General features: G+C 35.7%; 11 protein-coding genes and 1 pseudogene across 11 annotated transcripts; 7 read left to right on the forward strand and 5 right to left on the reverse strand. All coding sequences in view use genetic code 6, as the record gives it.

Moving 5' to 3' along the window:
• Positions 1-4: 4 nt before the first annotated feature.
• Positions 5-370, reverse strand: SS50377_26434 (Transmembrane amino acid transporter protein; annotated as a pseudogene).
• Positions 371-403: 33 nt separating this feature from the next.
• On the reverse strand, positions 404-2,113 carry SS50377_26435 (Chaperone protein DnaJ; the record flags this gene model as incomplete). The annotated part of the gene is made up of 1 exon (XM_067910242.1): positions 404-2,113. The coding sequence occupies one exon, from the start codon at positions 2,111-2,113 to the stop codon at positions 404-406; it is 1,710 nt and encodes a 569-aa protein (XP_067762998.1).
• A 138-nt stretch (positions 2,114-2,251) lies between these two features.
• SS50377_26436 (putative Amino acid transporter) lies at positions 2,252-3,556 on the forward strand (the record flags this gene model as incomplete). The annotated part of the gene is made up of 1 exon (XM_067910243.1): positions 2,252-3,556. The coding sequence occupies one exon, from the start codon at positions 2,252-2,254 to the stop codon at positions 3,554-3,556; it is 1,305 nt and encodes a 434-aa protein (XP_067762999.1).
• A 19-nt stretch (positions 3,557-3,575) lies between these two features.
• SS50377_26437 (Vesicle-fusing ATPase) lies at positions 3,576-5,795 on the reverse strand (the record flags this gene model as incomplete). Its single annotated transcript, XM_067910244.1, has 1 exon — positions 3,576-5,795. The coding sequence occupies one exon, from the start codon at positions 5,793-5,795 to the stop codon at positions 3,576-3,578; it is 2,220 nt and encodes a 739-aa protein (XP_067763000.1).
• Positions 5,796-5,873: 78 nt separating this feature from the next.
• Positions 5,874-7,433, forward strand: SS50377_26438 (uncharacterized protein; the record flags this gene model as incomplete). Its single annotated transcript, XM_067910245.1, has 1 exon — positions 5,874-7,433. The coding sequence occupies one exon, from the start codon at positions 5,874-5,876 to the stop codon at positions 7,431-7,433; it is 1,560 nt and encodes a 519-aa protein (XP_067763001.1).
• Positions 7,434-8,275: 842 nt separating this feature from the next.
• SS50377_26439 (uncharacterized protein) lies at positions 8,276-8,719 on the forward strand (the record flags this gene model as incomplete). The annotated part of the gene is made up of 1 exon (XM_067910246.1): positions 8,276-8,719. The coding sequence occupies one exon, from the start codon at positions 8,276-8,278 to the stop codon at positions 8,717-8,719; it is 444 nt and encodes a 147-aa protein (XP_067763002.1).
• A 660-nt stretch (positions 8,720-9,379) lies between these two features.
• Positions 9,380-10,870, forward strand: SS50377_26440 (uncharacterized protein; the record flags this gene model as incomplete). The annotated part of the gene is made up of 1 exon (XM_067910247.1): positions 9,380-10,870. One exon carries the CDS (start codon positions 9,380-9,382, stop codon positions 10,868-10,870), a length of 1,491 nt encoding a protein of 496 aa, XP_067763003.1.
• Position 10,871: 1 nt separating this feature from the next.
• Positions 10,872-11,153, reverse strand: SS50377_26441 (uncharacterized protein; the record flags this gene model as incomplete). Its single annotated transcript, XM_067910248.1, has 1 exon — positions 10,872-11,153. One exon carries the CDS (start codon positions 11,151-11,153, stop codon positions 10,872-10,874), a length of 282 nt encoding a protein of 93 aa, XP_067763004.1.
• Positions 11,154-11,198: 45 nt separating this feature from the next.
• SS50377_26442 (uncharacterized protein) lies at positions 11,199-11,450 on the forward strand (the record flags this gene model as incomplete). The annotated part of the gene is made up of 1 exon (XM_067910249.1): positions 11,199-11,450. One exon carries the CDS (start codon positions 11,199-11,201, stop codon positions 11,448-11,450), a length of 252 nt encoding a protein of 83 aa, XP_067763005.1.
• A 78-nt stretch (positions 11,451-11,528) lies between these two features.
• SS50377_26443 (uncharacterized protein) lies at positions 11,529-12,047 on the forward strand (the record flags this gene model as incomplete). The annotated part of the gene is made up of 1 exon (XM_067910250.1): positions 11,529-12,047. One exon carries the CDS (start codon positions 11,529-11,531, stop codon positions 12,045-12,047), a length of 519 nt encoding a protein of 172 aa, XP_067763006.1.
• A 3-nt stretch (positions 12,048-12,050) lies between these two features.
• SS50377_26444 (Kinase, AGC) lies at positions 12,051-13,256 on the reverse strand (the record flags this gene model as incomplete). Its single annotated transcript, XM_067910251.1, has 1 exon — positions 12,051-13,256. One exon carries the CDS (start codon positions 13,254-13,256, stop codon positions 12,051-12,053), a length of 1,206 nt encoding a protein of 401 aa, XP_067763007.1.
• A 151-nt stretch (positions 13,257-13,407) lies between these two features.
• On the forward strand, positions 13,408-13,920 carry SS50377_26445 (Glycolipid transfer protein; the record flags this gene model as incomplete). Its single annotated transcript, XM_067910252.1, has 1 exon — positions 13,408-13,920. The coding sequence occupies one exon, from the start codon at positions 13,408-13,410 to the stop codon at positions 13,918-13,920; it is 513 nt and encodes a 170-aa protein (XP_067763008.1).
• Between the last annotated feature and the right edge of the window lie 488 nt (positions 13,921-14,408).

The raw sequence follows: 14,408 nt of genomic DNA on the forward strand, positions 1-14,408 counted from the left end.
CACTTCACAGTGTCAAAAGCGTGGTAACGACTCCAATGAACACTAGAACTACTCCCATAGCTACATATGCGCTATTGAAACATATGTATAGAATCCGCTAGAGGCGGCTGCTGCTCTCTATTCCACTACGAAGTCCCAAAAGCCCAGGGAAGATGATCACCAGGGGAACTCCGGCCAGAGCACTCACCATATCCAGGATCAAGATTATCTCGGTAAGGAAACTGGCTATGAGACCTACGGTTAGACTTGTACAGATGGCGAAAGTCGCGTTCAGGCGATAAGTCCTAGGGTTAACACCATAGATCATATGCTCCAGACATTCCCTGAAGCAGAAGCACAGCAGCGGGTACGAGCAGATCATTACTATCATGATAAAAGAATTAAGGTAATCATTAATAATCGCTCACATATAGACATTCTAACCATTATAATTAAAAACAACACGCTATCTACCACCTTATTGCTAGCCCTATTATTATCCACCATTAAAAAATTAAAAAGGATCAAATCCACCAAAATCTTAGCCTTAGCCTTAAGAACGTTATTATTATCTATAAAACATTTACTGTGCTAATTATTTTCTCTGTTGGTGATATTATTCTGCACTTTAACGTTCTTATGCATTATGCTGTCCTTAGTTATAAATTGTTCTTTTCTTAGGATCACTAATGATATCATAAGCATCTGCAATACGTTAGAACTACCTAGCTAATGATTTCTTTTCTTCCTCAGTAGTGTTTTTAGCAACCATATCAGGATGATATTTTCTAGCCATTTTAAAATACGATTTCCTAATATCAGAGTCAGAAGATTATCTAGACACATTAAGTATTTTATAAATATCTGGATTAAGGGTCTTCATATGATAATTAAATACAGAGTCTGATAGTTTATTAAGATCAGTGATAAACTGTTACATATGAGGGAAAGAGTTATCATTAACTTTTAATTTATAGGCATCTCTTAATAAAGCATAAACGAAATTTATCTTTTTATCAGCTTCACCAGTTAATATCCCGAAATCTTCTTTCTTTTAATATGCAGAAACGATACTTTTAAGATTTATGTCTAATTCAAAATAGTATAAAATTGCTTTAATATACTTTTAATGTGGGGTATCTGATGGAAGATCTTCAACTATAATTTATGAGGTGCCTGAACTAATTAAATTAATAATATCAATAAGGGAATCAACTTAATTCTAAACTTTATATTGCATATTTTCAAAATTAAGAACGGGAATAAGCTCCTCATCAATATTAAATATTTTGCTAGTTAAAAATTAGATTCTAGTATTGAGACTAGTAAATAATTTTTGTGGATAAGCTTAAATCTTCTTAACTTTTTTTAGCAATGGCGATAATGTATCTGCACTAAGCTTTTACGTAGGTGCAAATTTTTCAATTTCAGCACTTAATTCTTTCAAAACCTTAGCTATTTTATAAAAATTGGTATATATGGACTCATCTGGTTAACTTCTACTCGCTCTAATTGCAACTTTTTCAAGATTATCATAATTTCCTATGCTACTATCTCTTAAAAGTTCAAATATATCGCTTAGCTGGGAACATTCTTATCTTTTATCTTAAAATACAATTTTTAGTCGGTCTGTCACATCTTTACATTAAGCAAATTACTACTATTCTAAAAGAACTGTAATAACCTTAAGCTAGATTTCCGGATCCCTACTACATTTTTAAGCAAAATTGATTAAGTCATCATTAGAATATCCACCTTAAAGCAATATTTTTCTATCCTTTGTCATCTATTACAAAAAAGAATAGTGCCAATTGCTTTAAAACATAGAGCTCGTAAATTCTTTGTAACAGTTAAGTTAACAATTGCTTTAACATATTTCAAAAAGCTTCTCTTAAGATCTAATTTTAAGATTTTAAGATTATGTCTACTTTATTACCTTAACAAAGTCTGAAATAGCTGGTTTTGGTTAGTGTAATGCTGCCTTTGCAGTACCTCTGAAAAATAGATTAGTCGGAGAGAGTTTATCGGATTTTTCAGCAATATCAAATTATTTAATAGCTTCCGGGTAATTCTTAGATTTCATTGCCTGTTCTGCGCGTTCTAGTGCAGTGACTTAAAGGAATATCACTAACATGATGATAAATGACGAAATGGAGGTGATACTAATGATGTAATTTAAATTATATAATAATTATTCTATAAAAACAAAATATCCATAGAAAACTTTACTAAATATAAAGTATTATAATGAGTTTATAGAAAATTGTATAAAATGAATTAAAAAGCATTTGAGCAAACTTTAGTAGAAAATTATAGGAAAGCAGAGGAATATTTTCTATTAGATAAATTTAAATAACTGAAATAAACACCTCCATTTTCAGCTGGTATTGTCTCGTCAGCTATTAATTTAACTAATACTATTTTAGGTGCTGGAATACTTACGATCCCATTCTCATTTTAAAGTACAGGATATGGGTTTGGAGTTACTGTATAAATAATATTTGCGATATTTGCTCACATTTCATTTATGATGCTTGCATAAGCTGGAAAAGATACTAAATCATTTAATTATTAAACTGTTATTACGTCCCTGTTAGGTAAACCATTAGGATGGATATCTGGAGTTTGTATACTACTTTTCACATTTTGGGTATTAGTATCATTTTGTGTAATTATGTAAGAAAATATGTTCTTTTTTGTAGGATCAAAACATCAACATCTTTACTCCGTTTTAACAATGTGGTGTATATTAATTTTTCTTATTACCCCATTAACACTATTCCCAAATTTAAATACATTATGGATGACATCTTTTTTGGCAATAGCTTGTGTTGTTTATATTATTATTTGCCTTGCCGTGTTTCTATTTAAATAATATAATGGGACTATGTTTTTCCCTAAACACGAAACTCCAGTAGTTATGGCAAAGCTTAGCCCAAACTTTTTAGCTGCAATTCCAACATTCGCTCTATGTTACGCCGGACATTTTAATGTTTTTAATGTTCATAATGAGGTTAAATATTAATCTATTAAATCAATGAGATATGTGTCATTATTAACATGTACTACCATACTTATTATAAATTTATCTATTGGCACTTTAGGTTATTTCATGTTTACAAATACTATCCTAGGAGATTTATTAGCAACGCTAGGTACTCTACCTAAATCTCAATACTCTATTTATGCATTCATTTGTAATATTTGTATCATGATAGTAATGATCTGCTCGTACCCGCTGCTGTGCTTCTGCTTCAGGGAATGTCTGGAGCATATGATCTATGGTGTTAACCCTAGGACTTATCGCCTGAACGCGACTTTCGCCATCTGTACAAGTCTAACCGTAGGTCTCATAGCCAGTTTCCTTACCGAGATAATCTTGATCCTGGATATGGTGAGTGCTCTGGCCGGAGTTCCCCTGGTGATCATCTTCCCTGGGCTTTTGGGACTTCGTAGTGGAATAGAGAGCAGCAGCCGCCTCTAGCGGATTCTATACATATGTTTCAATAGCGCATATGTAGCTATGGGAGTAGTTCTAGTGTTCATTGGAGTCGTTACCACGCTTTTGACACTGTGAAGTGAGCTATAGTCGTCACTCAGATCCCAGTATCATCCAGTTATTTTTCTAGGTCTTCCGCAATCAGATTTGCTCCCTCGCTGCTCCCTCGGGCATATTCCAAAGCGAACAGAAGTTGGTTTAGGCTAATCTCGATACCAGCCTCTTATCTTTTTAGAAAGCCTTGGAACTGTTACAGGTTACCCTAGAATATCAAATTCTTCGCCATACACCACTCTCTGACTACCTCCTGCATAGAAGGAAGATCCATGGTTCCAACAGATAGTCGGTTAATAAAGCAGTCCAGTACTCCTAGGTCGCTCATTCCAGCCATGCAATTTGTGCTGGCCAGTACAAAAACACGGCCATTTCTGGGGTTCTTTAGTAGTGGGAGGATAGTTTGTAGGATAACATTGCTATAACGCATTCCAGATGGCGCAAACTAGACGATTTGTTCAATCCCGTCTAGTACTATAAGAGCTTCAGGTACTCGGTTTGCGTCATCAAACGCTTGGGCGATTATCGCCGCCCGCTACTACTCTGTAGATGCCTGCCGAATGAGTGAATCTGCCGAAATGAACTTGATGAACTCTATTTTTGTCTCCTTACAAAGTTATGCTAGGATGGAAGACTTACCGGTTCCGGGTGCGAAACTGGTAAGGATAAGTGTAGATAAGTGAATGTGCGCATTCTAAGATGCCGTGATTTTCTGTTGGATGGTTTCTAATATCTGGGCAGAAGCCGTAAGCGGTAGAAAATTGAACTACTGAATCTACTCGAACAACGAAGGATCACATCTTCCGAATCCAGCATGCACCTCTCCGAGTGCGCGCACGAAGTCAGCCTGGGTAACTGTGAATGCAGTTGGCTCGGCGTTCTTGCCTTGGATTAGAAGTTGCCCTGATACCACGCGCGACATAGCGAAGGATTAAGCTGAACGCACCAGCCCTGCAATCTCTGATCCAGAAAAATTCTGGGCGCGTCCTGCAATATCCAACAGATCTACATCAACCCCCAGAGCCTCATTGTCATTCAGAGTCTTAGTATGGATAAGTAAAATTTGGTGACGGCCCTGGAGATCTGGAAGATGGATTTCCACATGCACCTCGAAACGACCTGGACGTAATAGCGCACTGTCTATCAAGTCCTTTCTATTGGTCATACCGACCACTAAGATGTTACCGAGGGAGTCCACCCCATCCATTTTCGCAAGAAGCTAATTCACTATCGAGTCGTACGTGCCGGTAGAATCTCCACGGGATCCACGTTGTTTGCAGATGGCATCGAGTTCATCCATCACAATAAGATGTAGCTCAGATTCGTCGCCTAGTTCCTTCCAGTCCTTTTCAGCATCGGCAAACAGTTTTCTGATGTTAGCCTCAGAGTTTCCTACATACATGTCGAGTATCTCTGGCCCTGATACTATCTTTGGCTCTTTCGTGTTCAGCAACTGGCCTATTTTTCGTGCTATCAAGGTCTTCCCAGTACCCGGAGGACCAAATAGTAAAATACCACGAACATGCTACAGGTCGTATTTGCGCACAAGATGGGGCGGGAACATGCGCGACACAAAGGCCCTACGGAAGATCTACGTAAACTGGGCGTTGAGGCCTCCAATACCAATAGACTGGATGTCGATCTCATTTTCCGATTAGTCGCCTCCCTCTATCTCTGATTTTGCCATTTTCTTGAAGGCGTCTGATAAGGCGCTCTGTCCAACTGTAGTTCCATCAACGTGGGACCCCGATAGTATTAACTTTTTTGCAGCAGGGGCAGGGGAAAAACTGATCTAGGTAAATGAATTGAGGATACCTTCCTACTTGGGTGACATCTCAAGAGTGGTGCCCTGGTAGTCTGTGTAGTAAATCGCACCTGGGTAGAAATATCGGTTATTGAAGGACTGCTTCACGATATTAAAGAGTTCATCAGAATCAATATTGGTAAGAGTCTTCTTTGGGGCCACGGTGAACTAAACTGACTCTAGGTAATTCTATTAGGATGAAATGAAGGCCATGAACGCAGCCTTAGAAATCAGAGATATTCTAGCATGCGTCCTAAGCTGTGCATTGAGCATAATGTAGCCAGCCTTGACCTCCGGTAACGGCTGACACAGCATGACAATACCATTTGCCTGCAAGTAGAGCGGTACTGTCTGCACCTTGTCGCAGCAGATCTTATAATCTGAAGTATTGAGGAAAGCGCAATTTTGTAATGCCTAGTCCGTCTGGGTAGCCTTGCATGGTTCGAAGGTGAACTCCATTCGATTTATTTGGAGGGAACTGTATTCTCTGGTATTCACTAGAAACTAATATCCAGTATATTATTGGGCTTACAAAAGATGACACTTACTGGCCATGTCTCCCAACGGCTATTTTATCTTAGGGCCCAGGACATATGTGACTCGTGCAAGTAGCTGCTGGTTCTAGAGATCAAAGCATTCATCGTCAACTTACGAACAATCATACAGGAAAGAGCCTTCCCGTGCACTTTTGAGTTTGACCTCCCCATCGGTACAGTCCAGGTTCCGCCGCTCAGAAAATGCTGCGCGTGTAGAAGACCTGCATTGAAGAACCTTATCGATTTGGTTACTGCCGAGGTCAGTAGTTCTACCTTCGTTGAGCTGTGTCAGGGGCTGCAGCACATTAACTTCAAAAAACTTTCAGCCGATAAGAACGTTTTGTTCTTACTAGACTTTTCGACAGAGTTTCTAGTAAAGCATAACCAGCGATCTACGACCACCTATTAAGATGCCGGGGTCCAGGTTGACGGCAACGGACAGTCTTAGTATCGGCGTGCTATAAAGGAGATATCACAGCTTTTTCAGCTTTCTTTTGTAACACCGGATGCCCTGCTTGACCATCTTAGGTCATTAAAAGCCAGTCACGACGATATGGTATCCAAGGATTATGAGGCCTAGCTGGCTACGATACGTTAGCAAAATAACTAATTGGATAAGGACCTTACACTATATATACAATAGTACAACCGCATAAAGACCCTCTCCTAACAAGGTATTTCCTTCCGGGAAAGTGATGAGGTTTCATTCCTCAAGAAGTCGCTGCAGGCGCGAGATGATCAGTGTAAAGTACTTGAAACTACAGTGGGACTCGAGGACAGGAAGATTTTTCTTCAGAGTATCGTCCGCAAGGCAAAGGTGCCCTGTCCGGGCCGGAAGTCTGCTGAACTACAGCGCTTCACGAAAATGCACACTGGCAGGCTGCACGTCCAAACAAACGAGGTGAAGCTATAGCTTGCCAATGATCGTATCGAAGCCCTCCAGGACCAAGTGGTAAGCCTAAATGAGTACATTGAAGACATGCAGACCAGTTCCCAGCAGATGCAAACCCAGCAAACTCACCTCCGCGACATTATTGAGGAGTAGCGGGACGTAGAGGAGCAAAACCAGTACTACGGGGAGATCATCTAGACGCTCATTGCCGAGATCTGCAGCCTCCACGGCAGCCTCGCAACGACGCGTATCTCGCCTGGATTCGCGCCCAACTTTGCTCCTGACCTAGAGACTTACGTGCACAACACGGATACACTCTTAGTTCACTCCAACTACTCCAACGGAGAGCTCCTGGCATATCAGGCGGCCCTGTACGATGCAGTCGCTGCAAGCACCTTCGTTGGAGGGTTCGGACCAACAGGAAGCTCCGATTCCGCGAACTTCCAAAGCATCCAGAGCTATTATACGCGAAGCTCCGAGCTGTATGTCCGGCACCTGCTCAGTGGTTTCTAGACGCTGGTCCTGCTCCCGGCCGAGGCTATTTCTCTCCAGTGGGAGTTCGCCTACTCCGGGGGCGAGCAGTTCCTGGTGTGTCTCGCCGTGCTGCTCATCTGGGGGCGCCGGCTGGTTGAGCGCAACGGCGTGCTTGTGGTGAGTAAATGTGATTGAAAGAGTGATTTATAATAGTGGTCTATTATGGAAGTTATTTTATATTAAGAAAATTAACTTGAAATTAAAACTATAATATTCCTTTCTTTATTATTATAAAATCATAATATTGAAAAATAATATTATTTAAATAAATCGAAAATAATAAACTTGTTTTTATATCGAAATTAAAACTTCTTAATGAAACCTTTTATGAACTAATCAATACCATTTTATTGATAAAACAAAATATCAATTTTAACAAGTCTAAATTATAGAATTAAAATAATTTCATATATAAAATTAAATATATCATGGTCATGATCATTGCATTAACGTTTATTTATCAAACAAGGTTATGAAACTCGGTAGTATCAAACACTTAGCAGGATAAAATTCTTATTAATTAAATATATCTTTATTCTATATTATTTTTATAATGTTATAAAATACACAAGTAAGTACTGAGTAATAAAATAACTATTTAGAATATATATTATAATTTTTACATTCCAGCCAAAAAGCATTATGTTAGATAAGTAGCCAAATATTTTATATAACAAACCAATCAAACAAATTATACATCTTAAAAATACGTGTACTGTTTGATTTTGTTTAATCTCTAGATTTATTAAATAGTATAGTATCTTCCCAATAATTATTCATTTAAATAAAAAATGTTAAAAAATATTTTAATATGATGCTCTAAGATATTAAAATATATTAAGTCATCGCAGCATATATAGAATAAGTAATGTAAAAACTAGGTCTACACAAACTTAGTTTTTGTTTAAGTATTTTACTTATTTTATATAAAAATTAATATATTTTATGTAAAAACGGTTTTACGATAACTTCATAAAATGGACTGCTCCTACGGACAATTTACCAACAAGCTGGCGACAGCGGCACGGCACTAGGTGCGAGAAGGGCGGAATCTTCAGATCCACGTGCAGTTGCAATCACTCGTTCAGGCGCCGAACCCCAAGCTCTAGTCCCAGGTATCCGAAATGCTGCGGTTCGCGGAGTCGAATTTCGGTACGGACATGCTCTTGGTGTCCGCAGTATTCTTCACCAGGCTGAGCGCCGAACTGCAAGCCCACCGACTTACCATCCCGGTCGTACTCCTGCTGGCCTCAACCTCCACCCGGGACCAGGACGGCATAGCTGAGACCCTTGCGCAGCGGTTCGGCCTTGCTGAGAAAGCACTGTGGACCCTAGCTAGGTCGGTACTGCTCGAGCTGGACCACGACCTCTTCGTCTCCAGGAAGGAGATAGAGGACATCAGAGCCGAGATAGAAGAGTGATAGATTGAGTATAATAATACGTTCAGCAGGGGTGACAGAATTACCAGAAATTTCGTATAATACGAAATTTTTTTGGTCAATTATTAGATTTATAAGATTTATTAAGACAACTGATTATTATCTTAAAAAAATTCTTGCCAATATCCACTTTTTTAATCCTTTATTATTATTAAATATCATTATGTTGATAAAATATATAATCTTAGAGTCTATCTAATAACTATTTATTATACCTTTAGTTTGTTATGTTGAAATTAATCATTTCTTATTAATTCAAGGTTGGCTAAAATATTGATTATTAATCCAGGACTTCAGAGATAAATAATAACTTACTTATCTTTATAGAAGGATATGTAACTAATCATAATTGTTAAGTGGTTATTATGCACCTAGAAAAATATTTAACTAGACCAAAATTAATATATAAGATTAAATAGATTATAATTTTCAAGAATATAAGGTGATAATAATTTCAACGTTATTATATATAGCAGATTAAAATCTTTTATTAATATTAACGAATTAGTAAAATCATATTTTATGTTAGGAAGTTGGTGTATTTATATTTATTATAATAACCACAGTTGAACAATTACCTAATTATTAATTACTTCACAAATTATATTTTGATATTATGGTATTATATTATATTATTAAAAAATGAATTTGTTTTAGTAATCGATTATACAGCGCCTTCATTTAATATAAGTTATAAATCCTTGTATTTAATGCGTAGCTGATATCGCTGGTGATTTTTTATCATTTACTCTTTCTATCAAGCAGTGTTTGGCAGATCTGTAAAGTCCAATTGCTTAACTTATTCCATTTCCTTAGCATTAATTAACTCACTTAAATGTTCCAAAATGTAATTTTTGTAATAGATTAGCCCTACGTCCACTAATTCTAAAAATTACTGAATCATTCTCAGAAGAAGACCTAGAATTTTTTGTGACTCAAAATTTAAGCGCAAATTTTGCTCCTCACGAAACTTCTGATATTGTGTGGAAATTAAAGTAATTATTAAGAACCTATTAGTTATCTAAAAATTAAACTCCAGATTTAGTTAATATGGGAGTTTAAACGCAAAATATCGATCCCATAAATTATAAAAAATAATTTTTCCAAATCGGTCGTATCTTAAACATTCATCGACTTTGTCCCGAAGATATTTTAGAGGCAGTTAAGAAATAAGTTCAAACAATCTAACATTATGAGAAATCCTAGTTTTAGACGTAGATTGCTGAGCTTCGTAAGCAGAACACCGATTTAATGCATGAGAACGTACTAATGAAGCGTGAAAATTCTAAACTTCTCGAATACCAGAAGTATGGATTAAAATCTAGGCCGTAATCCCACATCGTCAGTCCTCCCACGCAGCCTAATCATGCAGAAACACACAAAATACTTCGACAGTATTCTCTAAATCCGACCAACGACATTAGCGATCGTCGCTAAAAGTTTACCGAATGCATGACTGCTAAGCGATAAGTTACAACCACTAAAACACAGATCTATACCCTTGAGTAGGAAGTAGAAAGGTTAAAATCCAAAAATCTGGTATTGAGCTACAGAGCTGGTATTGCAGATTAAACAGATTTCCAGCTTTCGGCATCAAACTCGATTTCGAACGACTTCCCAGTCTTCATTACTGCAGAAAATCACTCGCTCACATAGGATCAGATTAGTGTGATTTTTCTGACAAAACAGCTTGCTCAAGTCAGCAACGGGAAGTAGGTAATAAATAAGTTACCCCAAGAATACATAAACCACTACATTCAATAATTCAACAATTTGGTTTAAGAGCTCACTATTAACGCATTCCAGTAACTGCAGGAGCACTTTTTGTCTTTAAAGCGCTACATCCTTATTGAGCGCTAGGCAAGGTTTTTCCGTTAAAAACCCAGCCTTATGTTAGCTTAGCTCGCGTTTAAAGATGCATATTCTGAGCATTAGGAGCTGTATCTTTACGACTAGCTGAAAAACTATAAGGTTTTAAACTGTGTGAATTAGCTAAAAACTATTTCGTGCATTTTACTTTCCGGTGCTAAAGCTAGTGTTGGAGTAAATTTTAACGTAGTGTTAGCGATTCTTATCAGTTAAAATTATGGAGTTTAGAAACGAAATGGAGAAATTTGCCTCTTTGAGGAATGATTCACTCAAGGGTCATACTGATAGATAGAGGCTGTTCATTTGAGAAAATGAGCCCTACCTCGTATTAAAATTGACGAACTTCCTGAATTGCAAAATATAGAGATTCTTGGATATTCTATACTGAAAGGTACTTTTTGACGCGCTCTCGGGACAGAAAAGCGGATTTAAAGACCTTGTAAGTGTTTGTTTTGTCAGCTTGCAGTCGTACAATCCCTTCGTTCTTCATGTATAACTCGTGGCGTCTTGTTTGAAGTGATTTTTCAGGGTGAGAGGTTTTGAACATTTTAATTATAATAAATTTAATAATATAATAATAATTTCCGCCTAAATGTAACCACAAATACTAGTAGCAAAATAGTTGGCCTTGTAACTGTAAGATGTCACTCTTCTATCACCAAGTGAGAAATAGTAGCATTTTCCATACTTTTACAGCTTTATCGAAAAAAATATTAATTAAAGTATGTTTTTGAGTACTTTAGGCCCTTAAAAAAGTCAAAACTTGCAAAAACCTAAGAAAATACAACGGTAAGAATTTTAGACATATATCAACTGGTTTAACGAAGATGAATTACAATTGTGACCTATTTAACTTTTTTCAGCCTCCAAATAAAAGACTTGTATACAATGATATATTATAATAAAATATTTTAATTCAATAATGACACTGAGATCCTTACCTAATGTTCCACAAACAATTTTCTCTAAAAGATCGATATAATTTTTAATAGATAATAAATTAAGATTAACTGATCTATAATTTCCCAAATATAGTGATTTTAGATCATTATCTGATTTCCAGAAAACATATAAAAAACACATTAATTTTATTTATAGTTTAAAGCAATAATATGATAATTACGAATAATCACTTAATATTGTGATGAATCATTGTATAGAAGAGCGATCATACTTAGAATCTAAAGAAGAAATCTAAATTTAATATGATATTCCTAGAGCACATCCGCTTAAATAAATTTAGTTTTCCTGCTTACAATCGACTGATATTTCAGTAATTGGAAATATAAAGTAAAAACCACAATCTAGTCAAAGTCAAGTCAATAAGTCTGGTAAACTTACGGTCGAACCCTTTTCCGTATTTCTGTAGAAGTCAAATTTAACCAATACTGCTTATGGAAAAGCTAGGCTTCGACGTAAATATTTAGAATCTAAGAAATGAGTCTCATTCATCGTCGTCTTAGCACTTTTTCTTTTTGCTGAATCCTCCTTTTTTCTTTGCTACTGTGGAAGTAGGTATATCTTCTTCAATAAAATCGCTAATTTCTTTAGACTTTTCAATTTCTAGTTGTATGACAACTGGTATTTCTTATGAGTCTTATTTTTAACTTATACCAGCATCGACTGAAAATCCGGCAAAAACATCGCTATCATCAACTTGGTTGTGAACTGCTCCAACACCTTCGTCCACTTTTACACTAGTAAATCTTTTATCAAAATTCTTATTGTAATCTTTCTCAGGCTTATACTCCATTTCATACTTCTTTGTCATTAACTTGTCCCAATCTAGGCCCTTAAAAAATGGGTGATTTCTAATTTCATTGAAATTTTAACCAGCACCAAGACGCTTCTTAGGATCTTTTTCTAGCATTCTGGATATGAAAGATTTACAGCTTTCGCTAAATCTGTTCGAAAATTAAGGATCTTGCCTTATCGTTGCTTTAAACATTGCTTTGTGATCTCTAGAATAAAATGGCGGAGTGCCATGAATTAGCTCATAACAAATAATACCAACAGCCCAATAATCAACTTCTACACCATGAGGCTGATTCCTTATCTATTCTGGTGATAAATATTCAGCCGTTCCACAAAAAGTAGTTCCAACGACAGCTCCTGTTTAAGTATCACCAATTTTAGAGAGACCAAAGTCAGTAAGCTTCAAATAACCATTAGCATCAACCAAAATATTTTCCGGTTTTAAATCACGCATAATCATTCCATGTGAATGAAGTTCAAAGAGACCTAGTAAAATTTATGCTGTCATCATTCTTGCAACAGACTCAGAGAATTAACGCATTTTTTATAGATGGCTAAAAAGCTCTCCGCCAGGAACAAAGTCCAGTACTAAATACAGTAAGTCAGATGTCTGGAAAGCGCCATGTAATTTGACTAAAAATGGTGAATTTAAGGAAGCTAAGATTTGGCGTTCTGCAAGAGTATGTGTGAGTTCGTTTGCTTCTAGAATCTTCTTTTTCTGTAAAACTTTAATCGCATAAGTTTAGTTATCAGCCAGGCGTTTAGCTAAAAATACACTAGCAAATGAGCCTTGACCTAGGGTTTATAATATTTAGAAGTCCTGAATCGATGTAGCAGGAGGGATACTTGAGATTGTATTTACTAACCCTTGCAAATTAGAATTTTCCTACCCCATTTGATAGGGAAACGGCGAATTATAGTATTACAAATAAATACAAATAATATTGTATATTTCTGTTGAAGAGTATTATTTATACTAATATTATACTATTAAAAGTAAGAAAAAATAATGCTTTATTATTCTACTAATCTTACTAAGTTGGATTATGGAGGAAGCAATTATTAATTTATAGAGCTCATTTATATTATTATAAAACTAGAGATTAGTATCATAATTAGTATAGTCTGCTTAATGTGTACAATAATTTTTGACATTGCTTGATTTGAAAATATTATTTCCAGTTAAAATTGATATTTAGTAAAATATAGCAAAAGTAAATAGTTCTCAGCATCTATACATAGATGATGTATTAAAGATTACATCGGATAGTTCCGAAGGTACTTTATGGCTATTATTAACGTAGAAATTTATAGTTGAATTTTTACTTAATTTAGCTAGTACCGAAAATGTTAAAAGCTCAGTTACCGATGCATATACCTTAGTTTTAAAAGAAAGACATAATTTTTTTATTAGAAGTGTTTTTACCACGGGGTTTAAATTTATTCCAGGACTAGAGTAACTCAAAGCTAAAACGGGATTAGATATTACTATGGAGGTAAAAGAGAGGGTAAGTTAGATGAAACTGTCCATTGATAGTTTCAATATTTTAGTACAATGAGATATTTTATATATGATTAGTATTAGTTGGTTACAATGCCATATTTGAAATACATATTCTCTTCTAGCTGCAAACCTAGACCATAAAGAAGTAGTCATTCATTTTCACAAATTTAATTACTAACATTATAATCAAAGAACTTAACAGAACAATTTGGATTTGTACATAATACGTATTAAAATGTTTAGAATTAACGCTGTCTGCTTACAATAATTAAGATATTCAAAAAGCTCAAACACGAATAAATAAGTATAATTAACGTGGATAGATTATGTTTTATACCCAAACTTAATATCCATAAATTTCAAAGGAAAAAACAAAGCAATCATCATAATGATGCTTAACAGTTAATTAATAAAGCCACCAGTAAAATTTAAATTGAAGAAATAAGAAATAAACCTATTAGTTAATATGATAATCAGGTCACTGGTATATTGCAGAAAACTTACTTCAAGGGGCTTAAATGAATTTTAACTTAGAAAATTATT

The sequence above is a fragment of the Spironucleus salmonicida genome, chromosome 6, assembly GCF_000497125.1.
Source record: "Spironucleus salmonicida strain ATCC 50377 chromosome 6, whole genome shotgun sequence".
In the NCBI taxonomy this organism is placed as follows: Eukaryota; Fornicata; order Diplomonadida; family Hexamitidae; genus Spironucleus; species Spironucleus salmonicida.